The 14,638-nt window shown below is 40.8% G+C and overlaps 1 protein-coding gene across 4 annotated transcripts in view; it reads left to right on the top strand.

The window, feature by feature from the left end:
* msh3 (mutS homolog 3 (E. coli)) overlaps positions 1-14,638 on the top strand; it is a 288,075-nt gene that overhangs the window by 137,004 nt on the left and 136,433 nt on the right. For all 4 annotated transcript variants that reach the window (XM_087999818.1, XM_087999815.1, XM_087999807.1 and 1 more), the window contains exons 18-19: positions 1,994-2,101; positions 10,430-10,544. In XM_087999818.1, coding sequence (XP_087855944.1) covers positions 1,994-2,101; positions 10,430-10,544 — 223 coding nt within the window. The remainder of the gene's footprint in view (positions 1-1,993; positions 2,102-10,429; positions 10,545-14,638) is intronic.

Genomic DNA, 14,638 nt, shown 5'->3' with positions numbered 1-14,638 from the left:
TGGTTTAAAATTTAAGTAAAACCTGGCTGTTAACTGTCAATCTCTGTTAATTGGTGCATTCCCCAAGGCATTGTCTCTGCCAATCGATGTCCACATGCCAATCAATCATCATACTCTCCTCACGCAGTATAACTGTTGTGTGGCCCTTGAATTGGTATTCTTGCAAAACTTCCTGAAGAGTGAAAGGAGAAAAGACTCAATAAATGTGCTTTTTTGCCGACAATAAAATAGAAACGATGTTCAGTTTTTTACAGATTGGGGTATTTGATATCTCTTATCCTATAATATTAGCAGTGATACCATTATTTATTGTTGAGGATCTTGAAAATTTGTGAAGTGTAATTTAGGTTATTTCACATCCCTTCAAGAAAATCCGCTGCCAGAACATTATACTCCCTGAGGGTAAGAAACAGTTTTTAAAAAAAAAGGTAATACTTAGAAATGAATTTCTTGGTTGTACTGGAGCTCCATTTCAAAGTATACAAGGCCAGTGCATGTCATTCACTCGATTTACTGATTTTCGTTCTGCGTTGCCTTTTGAATAATTCCAAAGTTTTTGTTTCCGTTACTCTAATTAGACAACTATTTCATATACTAATTGTTGTATTTATGAGGAATGCATCCTAACATCTATCCAGAGCTTAATTTTATTAGTTTGTGTCTATACCCTTTTGTTCAAGGCAGTAGGTAATGTGAAAATATCCATTAGATTAATCATTTCAATTCTGCAGAGCTTGTTTGATACACTGGAAATTCCTCACCTCCATATTTTACCTGTTACAAGGCCAGAAGTCCAAAATGTAGAAATGGGTTCTTGTTCTTGTCACACTTGTGTAAAATGGTGCTGCGCTTTATTTTTATCGATTCGTAACATGGGTGGCCTGACATTGTTAATAACCACACAGTTGAAGCTTATAGTTAGTGAAATACTACAAAGACAGCATAATGGCTCAGTGGTTAGCACTGCTGCCTCACAGCACCAGGTCCCAGGTTCAATTCCAGCCTTGGACAACTATCTTTGTGGAGTTTGCACATTCTCCCCGTGTCTGCGTGGGTTTCCTCCGGGTGCTCCGGTTTCCTCCCACAATCCAAAGATGTGCAGGTCAGGTGAATTGGCCATGCTAAATTGCCCATAGTGTTAGGGAAATGGGTCTGGGTGGGTTACTCTTCGGAGGGTTGATGTGGACAGGTTGGGCTGACGGACCTGTTTCCACACTGTAAATAATCTAATCTAAATGTTTGAGAATTGATATGTGGAATTGAGGAGGAGCTACTGGGGAAGATGGAGTGACCAGGAAACAACAGTGAGATCTTTCAAACATAGATCTTCAATTTCTTCATTGTAGTGACCAGCAGATTAGCATCCCACTTTGTCTCCACAATGAATAAAGGCTAGTGTTGCCACAAGATGCCAGACTCTTCAAAGAAGTCATCTTTGGATGGTGATATGAACTGGTTTCTCTCCATCTAAGGAGGCAAATTTAACATCATTTCAGAAAACAAATTGCAGCTCTAACATTTGTAACATGCTGAAAATGTTGGAAACTGGAATGAAGTGAACCAGCTTAGATAAGACTGAGCTCAACACAGAAAATGAATATCCAGTTGAAAATCCTTCGTGTCTGTGTGGATTTCCTCCCACCGTCCAAAAATGTGCACGTTAGGTGAATTGGCCATGCGGAATTGCCTGTAGTGTTAGGGGAATGGGTCTGGGTTGGTTGCTCTTTGGAGGGTCGGTGTGGACTTGTTGAGCCGAAGGGCCTGTTTCCACACTGAGAGTAATCTAATCTAATCTAAAAATGCCCAAGTTTGAGTAAAATGCTATAAACTATGTTATATCCTCTTTTCCAAAATTCAATGTTCTTTTTTATAGGATGGTTTAACTACTATGCTAGGATACAGAAGTGAATGGATAATAACTTATTTGAACAACATTAATTACACATTGGTAACTGATTTTCTTTTGCTATATCTTCATTCTGTTTATGTACAGTCAGTTTGGTGAACACTATCATGGAATTAGAAATGCAATCAGTCACCTGGCAACCATTGATTGCATCTTTTCATTGGCAGCAGTTGCTAAGCAAGGAGGCTATTCAAGGTAATAAAATGGTTTTATAATCTTGTTATCTCTTTCTGCTGTTCCTCTTGAGGTTTTGTTTAATTTTTGACCTCATTCTAGAACTTCCAGCACAGTTCTTTGTGGTAATTGTCCAGTCCTATATTTTCTTGCAATTTCTGCTCTAGGAATTAAGAATTGCATTCATACAATACTATACACAACTTCATGATGCTCAGTACTCTTTATAGCCAATAAAGCATTTCTGAAATGTTGATGCCATTGGAAATGAAGAAATGTGACCACTAATTTTGCACACAGCAAAATCTCATAGACAGCATTGAGATAAATGATTCTGATTGATTGAGAGTCAGACTATCTGTAGAACTGCTTTAATTGGTATACTAGGATCTTTTATGTTCATCCAAGAGAGAAGATAGAACCTTTAGTTTAATATGTCATTTGGAAGTCAGCATCCTACCAATGCAAAGTCTGGCTACTGAAATGTTAGCCTGAACAATTTTTGATTCTGTCCTGGAGTGCAGTTGGAATTCACAATCTTCTGTAGTCTTTCTGAATCACTCAGTTTTAGTCTGTTATGAAATGTCTATTTCTACTGAATAGTATATAATTTTCAAAATGACATCTGAACAGTAAGGATTTGTTATTTAATAAAGGTATATTGAAGCTTCAAATTAAACTTAATCATCTCTAATTCTGATGTTTGTGTGTGTGAGATGCTGTGTATTTAGTTTCATGTGAATATTTTGATATTATATCATTTGAAGTTTGCTTGATATTAAGAAAGTAAGAAATAGTATTAAATCTACTCCGTTTTCAGTAAGATGATGGTTGATCATTGTCTCCACTTTCCTTATTATCTTGATTCCCTTAGTGCCCAGTCTTAATTATATCTATAGACTGAGTAACCATGGTTCTCTGGGAGAGAGAATTACAAAGGTTCATAATCCTCTGATTGAAAAGATTTGTCATCTTCACAGTCCTAAATGCTAATTCCTTTTCCTGAGGTAAGGATTTCCCACTTGTTTAGATAAAACATTTTCATAGCAGCAGTTGTCCTTTACATTGGCAAAATATACAAAGGTTCAGATTTGTGCAAACGTGGTAACAGCATCAAGTAAGTGAAGGGCTGTAGTCCATCTAGCCCATCTATCTCATTTTTTGACTTAATGCCTGTCCATGTTCTTCTTGAGATCCATTCAGGTTTCTTGTTCTGCCATCATGCTGTTAGTGCTATTGACATATACACCCACTTGAGAGGTGTGCCCATCCCCTGCAGTTTCCTTCCCCATTCTATGCTTCCTAAATCTTGCCTAATCGCATCGTAATTGCCTTTCCCCCAGCTGTAACTCTTGCCCAGTGGTATACACCTATCCCTTTCTATCACTATAGTAAACATAACAGAATTGTGATCGCTCTCACCCAAGTGCTCACCTACTTCCAAGTCTAATACCTGGCCGGGCTCATTACCCAGTACCAAATCTAATGAGGCTTCGCCCCTTGTTAGCCTGTCTACATACTATGTCAGGAAGTCCTCCTGCACACACTGGACAAAAACTGACCCATCTATAGTACTCGTACTATAGTGTTCCCAGTCAATATTTGGAAAGCTGAAGTCCCCCATGACAACTACCCTGTCTCTCTCTCTCACTCCTATCGAGAATCTTCTTTGCTATCCTTTCCTCTACATTTCTGGAACTATTCGGAGGCCTATATAAAACTCCCAACAGGGTGACTCTCCACTCCTTTCCTGTTTCTTACTTCAGCCCATACTACCTCAGTTGACAAGTCTCCAAACATCATTTCTGCAACTGTAATACCTCCCCCTCTTTTATCATCTTCTCTGTTCTTGCTGAAACATCTAAATCCTGGAACCTGCAACAACCATTCCTGTCCCTGCTCTATCCATGTCTCCAAAATGGCCACAACATCGAAGTCCCAGGTACCGACCCATGCTGCAAGCTCACGCACCTTATTCCGGATGCTCCTGTGGTTGGAGTAGACACACTTCAAACCAACTTCTTGCTTGCCCGGTGCCATCTTGCGTCCCTGAAACTTTATTTTGGACCTCCCTACTCTCAACATTTTCTTTACTCGAACTATAATTTTGGTTACCATCCCCCTGCTGGATTAGTTTAAACGCACCCCAATAGCCTTAGCGAATTTCCCCCTCAGGATATTGGTACCCCTCTGGTTCAGATGAAGACCATCCTGCTTGTAGAGGTCCCACCTACACCAGAAAGAGCCCCAATTATCCAAGAATCCAAAACCCTTCCTCCTGCACCATCCCTGTAGCCACGTGTTCAACTCCTCTCTCTCCCTATTCCTTGCCTCACTAGCACGTGGCACAGGCAACAAACCAGAGACAACAACTCTGTTCGTCCTAGCTCTAAGCTTCCATCCTAGCTCCCTGAATTTCTGCCTTAAATCCCCATCTCTCTTCCTATCTATGTCGTTAGTGCCTATGTGGACCATGACTTCGGGCTGCTCCCCCTCAAGGATCCCAAAAACATGATCAGAGTCATCACGAACCCTGGCACCTGGGAGGCAACACACCAACCGTGAGTCTCTCTCGTCTCCACAGAACCTTCTATCTGTCCCCCGAACAATGGAGTCCCCAATGACTACTGCTCTGCACCTCTTCCCCTTTCCCTTCTGAGCAGCAGGGACACACTCTGTGCCAGAGCCCTGTGTGCCACTGCTTTGCCCTGGTAAGTCCTCCCCCAACAGTATCCAAAACGGTATACTTATTGTTGAGGGGAATGGCCACAGGGGATCCCTGTGCTGCTTGTCGGTTCCCTTTCCGTTCCCTGACTATAACCCATTTGTCTTTTCCTTGTACCTTAGGAGTGACTACCTCCCTGTAACTCCTCTCAATAACCCCCTCTGCATACTGCCCTATTAATGACACGTTAAGCTCAGGTCCTTTCTGACCTCTCGAAATAGATAAGTCCCCTGGGCAAGATGGGATTTATCCTAGGATCCTCTGGGAAGCCAGGGAGGAGATTGCCGAGCCTTTGGCATTGATCTTTAAATCGTCATTGTCTACAGGAATAGTGCCAGAAGACTGGAGGATAGCAAATGTGGTTCCTCTGTTCAAGAAGGGGAGTAGAGACAACCCAGGTAATTATAGACCAGTGAGCCTTACTTCAGTTGTTGGTAAAGTGTTGGAAAAGGTTATAAGAGATAGGATTTATAATCATCTAGAAAAGAATAATTTGATTGGGGATAGTCAGCAAGGTTTTGTGAAGAGTAGGTCATGCCTCACAAACCTTATTGAGTTCTTTGAGAAGGTGACCAAACAGGTAGATGAGAGTAAACCGATTGATGTGGTGTATATGGATTTCAACAAGGCATTTGATAAGGTTCCCCACAGTAGGTTATTGTACAAAATGTGGAGGAATGGGATTGTGGGAGATATAGCAGTTTGGATCAGTAATTGGCTTGCTGAAAGAAGACAGAGGGTGGTGGTTGATGGGAAATGTTCATCCTGGAGTTCAGTTACCAGTGGTGTACCGCAAGCATCAGTGTTGGGTCCACTGCTGTTTGTCATTTTTATAAACGACCTGGATGAGGGCGTAGAAGCGTGGGTTAGTAAATTTGCAGACGACACTACGGTCGGTGGAGTTGTGGATAGTGACGAAGGATGTTGTAGGTTACAGAGAGACATAGATAAGCTGCAGAGCTGGGCTGAAAGGTGGCAAATGGAGTTTAATGCGGACAAGTGTGAGGTGATTCACTTTGGTCGGAGTAACCGGAATCCAAAGTACTGGGCTAATGGTAAAATTCTTGATAGTGTAGATGAGCAGAGAGATCTCGGTGTCCAGGTACATAGATCTTTGAAAGTTGCCACCCAGGTTGACAGGGTTGTTAAGAAGGCATACAATGTTTTAGCTTTTACTAATAGAGGGATCGAGTTCCGGAACCATGAGGTTATGCTACAGCTGTACAAAACTCTAGTGCGGCCGCACTTGGAATATTGTGTACAATTCTGGTCACCGCATTATAAGAAGGATGTGGAAGCTTTGGAAAGGGTGCAGAGGAGATTTACTAGGATGTTGCCTGGTATGGAGGGAAGGTCTTACGAGGAAAGGCTGAGGAACTTGAGGCTGTTTTCATTAGAGAGAAGAAGTTTGAGAGGTGACTTAATAGAGACCTATAAGATAATCAGAGGGTTAGATAGGGTGGACAGGGAGAGTCTTTTTCCAAGAATGGTGAAGGCGAGCATGAGGGGGCATAGCTTTAAATTGAGGGGTGATAGATGTAGGACAGATGTTAGAGGTAGTTTCTTTACTCAGAGAGTAGTAACGGTATGGAATGCTTTGCCTGCAACGGTCGTAGATTCCCCAACTTTAAGTACATTTAAGTCATCATTGGACAAGCATATGGATGTACATGGAATAGTGTAGGTTAGATGGGCTTCAGCTTGGTATGACAGGTCGGCGCAACATCGAGGGCCGAAGGGCCTGTACTGCGCTGTAATGTTCTATGTTCTATCTATTCCCTCAAAATTGTATTGAAATATTAAACTGGATTATATGTTCAGATTCTGGGAATGGGAATGGAATCAAATGTTGTTCAGACCAGGTAAGGATTACAGGTTAACTTCCCTGAATAGCATTGTTGTAAGAGCCCATCTGATTTGCTGATTGATGATGGTTTCATGGTCTAAAGTAGCATTTTCTTAAAATTGATAATGTTCAAAATTAAATTTCAAACAAATTTAAAAAAAAACAAATTATTGTATATTACACTATCATTTAACTTGCCAAATTGAATGTATTTTAAAATGTTATTTAATGGATTTTGTTAAAATCTTGTTTGTAAACCATGGCCACTCCTATGGTCCAATTGGAGTAAACCTGCATGGTTTAAATTTAAATGTAGCTTGGCAGTTAACTGTCTGTTATCATGTAATGTGTGCATTCTTTGTAGCCAGTACTTCTACCAAGCAGGGTCTGCTTGCTCACCAATTAGCACTCTCTTTTCTTACAGCATATTTTCCCTTTACATTGATATTTCCTGTCAGTTGTCTTAATATGTGTAAGATGAAAAACTTCAACAAAATGGCGTTTGTCATCAATAGCCTTGACATATTTACTGCAAAATTTCCTGAGATGCATCAGTAGGGTGTTTTCTCTAATTTGTTAGCAAAATCTTTTTGGATGATATTCAAAATTATTTGAAAAGCTTGAAAAAAAATGTTCAAAAGCTTTATTCATGTTAAATTTACATCCTTTTATTTGCTAAGGTCTGTGTAGAAAACAGACTGATTTAATTTCCACACCTGATGCAGCATTTGCCTCATGGTAGCAAATGTCTTGTTTACATATACTCTTCCTGTTTCTTTTAAATCAACATTTTGCATTGAAACTGCCAAGATGCAAGGAAAGTGAATATTCTGTAGGCAGTCAGTAGTCTGTGATGAGGTAATTGGAAGTTCTAATTGAAATTCAATGTTTTGACAACATGGAATAAGTTTTTGAAAGCTCTTTCCTATCTCTTTACCAATCTTTATGTTAATCAACTGAGCATGGACAATATTACAGACAGTTTATTGGACATCTTAAGAATTAGGGAAGAAAGGAACCTTGCCTGCATCTAACTTGAATAAATTTTGTCATTGAAAAGGACAAATGATTTTTGTTTTCAAGTAGAGATATTTTGATTATTACATGTGTTTATGAATTTGAAAATTGTGAACGTTTTATGCTGACACCTATTAGAACAGAGAGAGATAGACACGCACAGTGAGAGGTTAACACAGAAGCAAATGAGAAACCAGCCACTAGATTGAATAGAAACATAGAAGATAGGAGCAGGAGGCGGTCCTTTGGCCCTTAGAGCCTGCTGCGCTATTCATCACAATCATGACTGATGGTCCAACTCAATAGCCTAATCTTGCTTTCTCCCGTTATCTTTGATTCCATTCGTCCCAAGTGCCATATCTAGCTGTTTCGTGCATACATTCAAAGTTTTGGAATCAACTGCTTCCTATGGTAATGAATTACACAGGCTCAGCACTTTTTTTTGTGTGAAGAAATGTCTCCTCATCTCCGTCTTAAATGGTCTACCTCAAATCGTCAGACTGTGACCTCTGGTTCTGGACGCACCCACCATTGGGAGCATCCTCCCTGAATCTATCCTGTCTAGTCCTGTTAGAATTTTGTAAGTATCTATGAGATCCCTCCTCATTCGTCTGAACTCCAGCGAAAACAATCCAAACCCAGTCAACGTCTCCTGATACATCAATCCCGCCATCCCTGGAATCAGCCTGGTAAATCCTTGCTGCACTCCCTTGAGAGCAAGAGCATCCTTCCTCAGAAAAGGAGACCGAAACTGGACACAATATCCGAGGAGATTTCTTTGAAAGTTGCTCCTTCATGGTTTCAAATAAAAGTCAGTGAATTTTCTAAAAAAGGATCTTTTCCTCAAATAGAATGGGAGGATGCTTTTGGTCTACATAATGCTACTGAGTTGAGCATTGTTCCCAAATGATTTATGAAAGGATCTATGAAATAGTAATAGATTGTGACCACCAGTCAATAATAAAAAGGAACAAATATAAAATTATATTAGAATGGAAAAGCATCATAGAACTTTCTTGCATATTGAAAATATAATGTTCCGCTGTGCGCCACTGTTGAAATCATCCAGAAGTTCTCTTAAATGGAATTAGATGGTTGCTTGAAGTGGCATGAGAACTGAATGGGATGGTGGATTAGAATAGGTTATTCATCTAGAGATAAATAGATAATTTTTGTGATGCTGATTTTGCTGTCTCTTCAGTTGATTAGTTGTGGAGTCTAAAGCACAGCCTTTAGATTAGTTCGTCCTGCTATATCTAACCTTTCATGGCATGGGTAACACAGACTTCTGTGCAGTTCCTTGCCCGATTGGTAAATTAGTTGAACGAATGCCAGTTTTTGGGATGTTGGCTTTGCTACGAGATATTGTGCATGTCTCATTGCAAAACAATGTGTTAGTTGTGACAAGATCATTTTCTGCACACCATCAAGCGGAAGCCATAGACACTATATTTCCTCTTTACCGTCCTTGCCAATTCTTCCTTTGTCATTGCCTCATATGTAGGAGCCAATGTGGCCATGACACAGTTACATTGTTTCTTATTGGAATGAGCTGAGTAATCATGAGAAACTTGATTATTCCACTAGAAATGCACTGAGATTTAGACAAATAGTTTTGATGGCCACCTCCACCATTTGGAGTTGTCATCTTGTTCCTCCATTTAGCCGCCTTCTGCGTATTGTGCCTCACTTTGGGGAATATCCGTGTTGAAGCACTCTGGTACTTGAACTGCATTGTTAGTGCAGTGCTCTTGTCTGTCAGTATGGAGGTTGTCCACGAGGTGCCTAATGCTCGAGATCTCAGAGTTCACCTTGGCGATTGGAAGTTGCTTATGTGTGATTTTTATTTTGACCTTAGATGGTTGTTGCATGACAACTTCATTGAAAACTAAGGACCTTTTCCAACCAGCTCCCACAGCCCAACAGTATCAGTTCACCCAACTGATTAAGGTCAACAGACATATTATGGAATATATTGAACGTTTTCCATGTCTTGGCAAACCCTCTACTTGGAATTCCTCCATCTCCAATATGCCATTTCTGCCTTCACTCGACTGAGGGAAAGTGTATTTGAGGACAGGAATCTCAATCCCAAGACCAAGATCTTGGTTTACTGAGTAGCCATGGTTTTGGAACTCCTGTATATTTAGGAGACTTCGAAAACCTACTCCAGGCACCACAGCTCTTTGCCACCACTAGATCTTAAGAATTTGCAAAGGCTTTCCAAGTACAGCATCCTTTCCTAAGCCAACATGCCCATTACCAGGATACTTGCCAATCAAATCCTGATCAACTAGTCAGGCAGTCTACTTTCATCCCCTGACATTAGGCTCCTGATGAAATTGCTCTAGTCTGAACTCTGTCACGGCAGGAGACTCCTAGAGAGCAGTAAAAATGCTTTTGGAATGTCCTCAAAGCAATAAAACATCAAATATCCCACTCACTTTTATGAGTCCCTGGTTTGTGACTGACCAAAATGGAGAAGGTTCATTTTGAAAGTCACCAAACACCTTGAAACGGTTCACAGAGGAATAATGGAAAACATTGGCGAAGATGCACAAACACTTGTGTCCAAATCTTCAAGCACATTTTTTTTTTCCTGCAATGATGAAGTTATGTATTGAAACAGCCAGCTGTTCCCAGAGTGATCCATACATGTTGACTTCTATTTTGTAATTTAAAAAAAACGAATGTGAGTGCTCTTACTCTGTAGATGTATTACGTGTAAAATAATACTTTAAATGTTATGTTATTTGTTCAGGCCAACTGTGCTGGAAGAAGAAAGACAAATAGTGATCAAGAATGGCAGGCACCCAGTGATTGACATTCTAATGGGAGAACAGGAGCAATATGTTCCAAATAGTACTGAACTACATGTGAGTATTCAGTAACATCTTTCAGTGTCATATTTTGTTATTAAATTGATATCTGTTGGGTTGATTGGATATTCTTTGCTCTACATTTAGGTTTTTGTTTGGATCATGTGGCTTAAAGAAATTGCATTAGAATGTTTTTTTCCGGATTGTCCATGTGAAGTGTTGGGATAGGGAAAAAGTGCAGTGCAATGAGTTCACTGCTATATACATACATTGATGTTATTGTCAACAATGGATGAAAACCTAATGTTAAATACTCTAAGGTTCCTTCTTAAATTCTCAGATTTGCATTTTCTTGTTATGACCCTTGTCCTGTGATTTTACTTCTCTGCCCCAACTTTTAACTTCTCTCTCTCAATTTTCTTTTCCTTCCTGATCCAGAGATGATGATGGGTGGTCTGGCAGCAACCTTACAGTTCCAGTTTGGTTAGGCTTGCAGGAAAACATGGCCCTTGCCAGCTGCCTTCCCTTCCCCAAATCATTGGGCTTCTCTTCGTCCCATTGCATTCTCCACCATGCCACCTGATCAATACCCTTTTCTCTTCCTGGCATCCATTCACCAATTCTCCTTGTGCTTCTCTCCTTCTTCCCTTTTATTTGTTCTCCTTCATCATATCACCTCCTTATTGCACTTCCAAAGTTTGCTGACAAAGTGAGCCAGAGGCTCTACACTCTTGACCAGCTTCCCTGATTCCTTCTCCCTAATTCCTCAGAGGCTTTGTCTACTGTCCTAAAAAGAAAAAAAGTCAAGTTGGGATGTGGGATGAAACTTGCTATCTTCTGCTCAACGTATCTTTTGGTCTACCTGTGCTACTTCCTTGCACTGATATTAGTAATCATCGCCTCCTTCAAAAAGACCCCTTACTTCCACCGCAAAAATCACCAGTCTTTATTTCTGCCTCACACCATCTACTGCTGAAACCCTCATCTGAGCTTTTGTTATCTCCACACTGAACTATTCCTATGCTCTCCTGGTGGTATTTCCATGGGAGGTTGTCATACAGGAGTAATGCATCTCTGTAAGCTTCTTCAGTCCCAACCCCATTGAGGATTCCAAGACACCCTGTTGTGCATCCCTTTGCCTGATCTTTGGCAGCGTTTTTCATCTGTCACATCCCTATCCTTTCCTCCATAAACCTCTCCAACTCTGTCTGTCTGTTAACTAAATGGGCTCCGATCTAAATGGAGTTGAGGAGCAAAGAAATTTGGGCACTCAAATTCACAAATGTTTTGAAATGGAGGACAGATTCAAAAAGATACAAAAAGAGACGCATGTTATCCTGAGTGTTATTGTTAAAGGCATGGAGTGCAAAAGCAAAGAGGTTAGCGACCTCATGCAAATCTTTGGCTAGATTATGGGTAATAATAACATGCTGCCTTTTAGATATACCTTAGGCAGAATGTTGTTGAAAGGATGCCGAAGAGTTTTATTAAATTGGTCCCAGGACGAGGCCTTTAATTATACGCATAGATTAGTAAGAGCAGAGGATAAAAGGAAAGCTGATGGAAATACTCAATATTTATGAATAGTAGTAAAGAACCAGTTCCATGAGTTCAGTAAACCAGATCTTATTAGATGTTGCCAAACGGTGGAGTGGTGATATTTGGAGAATTATTGTACATCAGGCATATTGAAATGCAGAATGTATTAACTTGAGACAGTGGTGGATTCCTATGTCCAGAGAACATGTTTAAAATCTGGAACATTTTATACCTTTCAGTTTTACTTGCAGCTTTTATTATGTCCATTATAAGGACTTTTACAGGATAGGATGATTTATGGAACATATACTTCACAAATAATACCATACCATTGTTTTTTTTATTGCAATTGCTGTTAATATTTAGCATACTATCCAGAAAATATAATCATTAAAAACCTGAGCAGTAATAACTTCGGAATGCCAAATTTAGAATGGCACGGAGATTCAATAGTTAGCTGCCTCACAGCGCCAGGGACCCGGGTTTGATTCCAACCTTGGGCGACTGTCTGTGTTGAGTTTGCACATTCTCTCCACGTCTGTGTGGATTTCTTCCAGGTGCTCCAGTTTCCTCCCACAGTCCAAAGATGTGCAGGTCAAGTGAATTGGTCATTCTAAATTGCCCGTAATGTTAGGTGCATTAGTCAGAGGGAAATGGGTCTGGGTGGGTTACTCTTCGGAAGGTCGATGTGGACTTGTTGGGCCGAAGGGCCTGTTTCCACACTGTAGGGAATATAATCTAATCTCATCATCCTCAGGCAACTGTCTGTGTAGAGTTTGCACATTCTCTCCATGTCTGCGTAGGTTTCCTCGCGATGCTCTGGTTTCATTCCACAATCCAAAGATGTGCAGCTTAGGTGGATTAGCCATGGGAGGTGCAGGGTTTAAGGGATAGGGTAAGGGAATTGGTCTACGTAGAATACTCTGCAGATGGCCGATGTGACTCGATGGACCGAGTGGCCTGCTTTCACACTGTAGCGATTCTTTGATTCTATGCTCATTGTTTATGAGACAAGTTTCACTTCAATGCCAGATATGCCACAACTGCTGGGAGGATTGCCTTTTTTGACAAAAGAAGAGAATTTTGGTTGTCTGGAAACCTAATGTGCTCTGATTCTTGATTTTCATTTTGAGACGAGGCATCAAACCTAGTTTCCCTTTTTATGAAAAAGAGAAAACCCACGTTAGTGGGTGGAGTTGAGATCAGTGAATGTAACAGTGAATGCAAAGCAATGTAGCAATGGAATTATGGAACTAACTCCGTCCTTCCTGTTATATCATTGACTACGTTATAAAGACTTTGGTTCCTGAGTGCAATTTTGGAAATAAGCCACAATATAGTCACTTTGATCTATTCATTTTGTTTGGTAGAAAATACATTTTTTGATTTTAAATTTCTTATTACATATGAGAAGATATTTGTTGAACTTAATTCCCTGCACTGTCAGTGATTACTTTCTTCACAGTATGTACCCAAGTCAAATGTCTGCATTGACCACAATACTCTGATAATTATGTATTTGGGACAAGTTAACTTTAGTAAAGAATGTAGCAACTTTGAAGATGAAAACTCTGGAACTGTATCTGTAATATCACAGATACACCCCAGCATCACAGATATCAGTCTCCAGCCAATTGAATTCACTTCACGTGATATCAAGAAACAGCTGGATGCACTGGATACTGCAAAGGCAATGGGCTCTGGTAACATTCCGGCAATAGTACTGAAGACCTGTGCTCCAGAATTTGCCGCTCTCCTAGCCAAGCTCTTCCAGTACAGTTGCGACCCTGGCATCTCCCCACCAGTGTGGAAAAAGCAGGACAGATCCAACCTGGCCAATTACCACCCAAACAGTCTACTCTCCATCATCAGTAAAGTGATGGAAGGGGTAATCAGCAGTGTTATCATGCAGCACTTGCTCAACAAAGCCCATTTTAGGTTTCACCAGGGTCACCCCGTTCCTGATCTCATTACAGCCAGGGACAAAAGAGCTGAATACCAGAGGTGAGGTGAGTGTGATAGCCCTTGACATCAAGGCCGCGTTTGACCGAGTATAGCATCAAGTATAGCCCTGGCGAAACTGGAATCAGTGGTATCGGGGGCAAACACTCCAATGGTTAGAGTCATACCTGGCACAAAAGAAGATGGTTGTGGTTATGGAGGGTCAGTCATCTCAGCTCCAGGACATCTCTGCAGGAGTCCCTCAGGGTAGTGTCTGAGGCCCAACAAGCTTCAACTGCTTATCAATGACCTTCCCTCTGTCATAAGGTCAGAAGTGGGAATGTTCGCTATGATTGCAGTGTTTAGCACCATTCGCGACAGCTGAGATACTGAAGCAGTCTGTGCTCAAATGCAACAAGATCTGGACCATATCCAGGCTTGGGCCAACAAGTGGCACACAAATGCCAGGCAATGACCATCACAAATAAGAGACACTCTAACCACCGCCCCTTGACATTCAACGGTATTGCCATCACTGAATACCCCACTGTCAACATTCTTGGGGTCACCATTGACCAGAAACTCAACTGGGGACTCGCCACATAAACACAGTGGTTACAAAAGCAGGTCAGAGACTAGGGACACTGCGGTGAGTAACTCACGACCTGACA

Source organism: Chiloscyllium plagiosum, unplaced genomic scaffold (assembly GCF_037043375.1).
Source record: "Chiloscyllium plagiosum isolate Xiang-an unplaced genomic scaffold, Cpla_swu_hap1 HiC_scaffold_2, whole genome shotgun sequence".
Classification (NCBI taxonomy): Eukaryota; Metazoa; Chordata; class Chondrichthyes; order Orectolobiformes; family Hemiscylliidae; genus Chiloscyllium; species Chiloscyllium plagiosum.
This window is presented reverse-complemented; position numbering and strand designations above follow the sequence as displayed.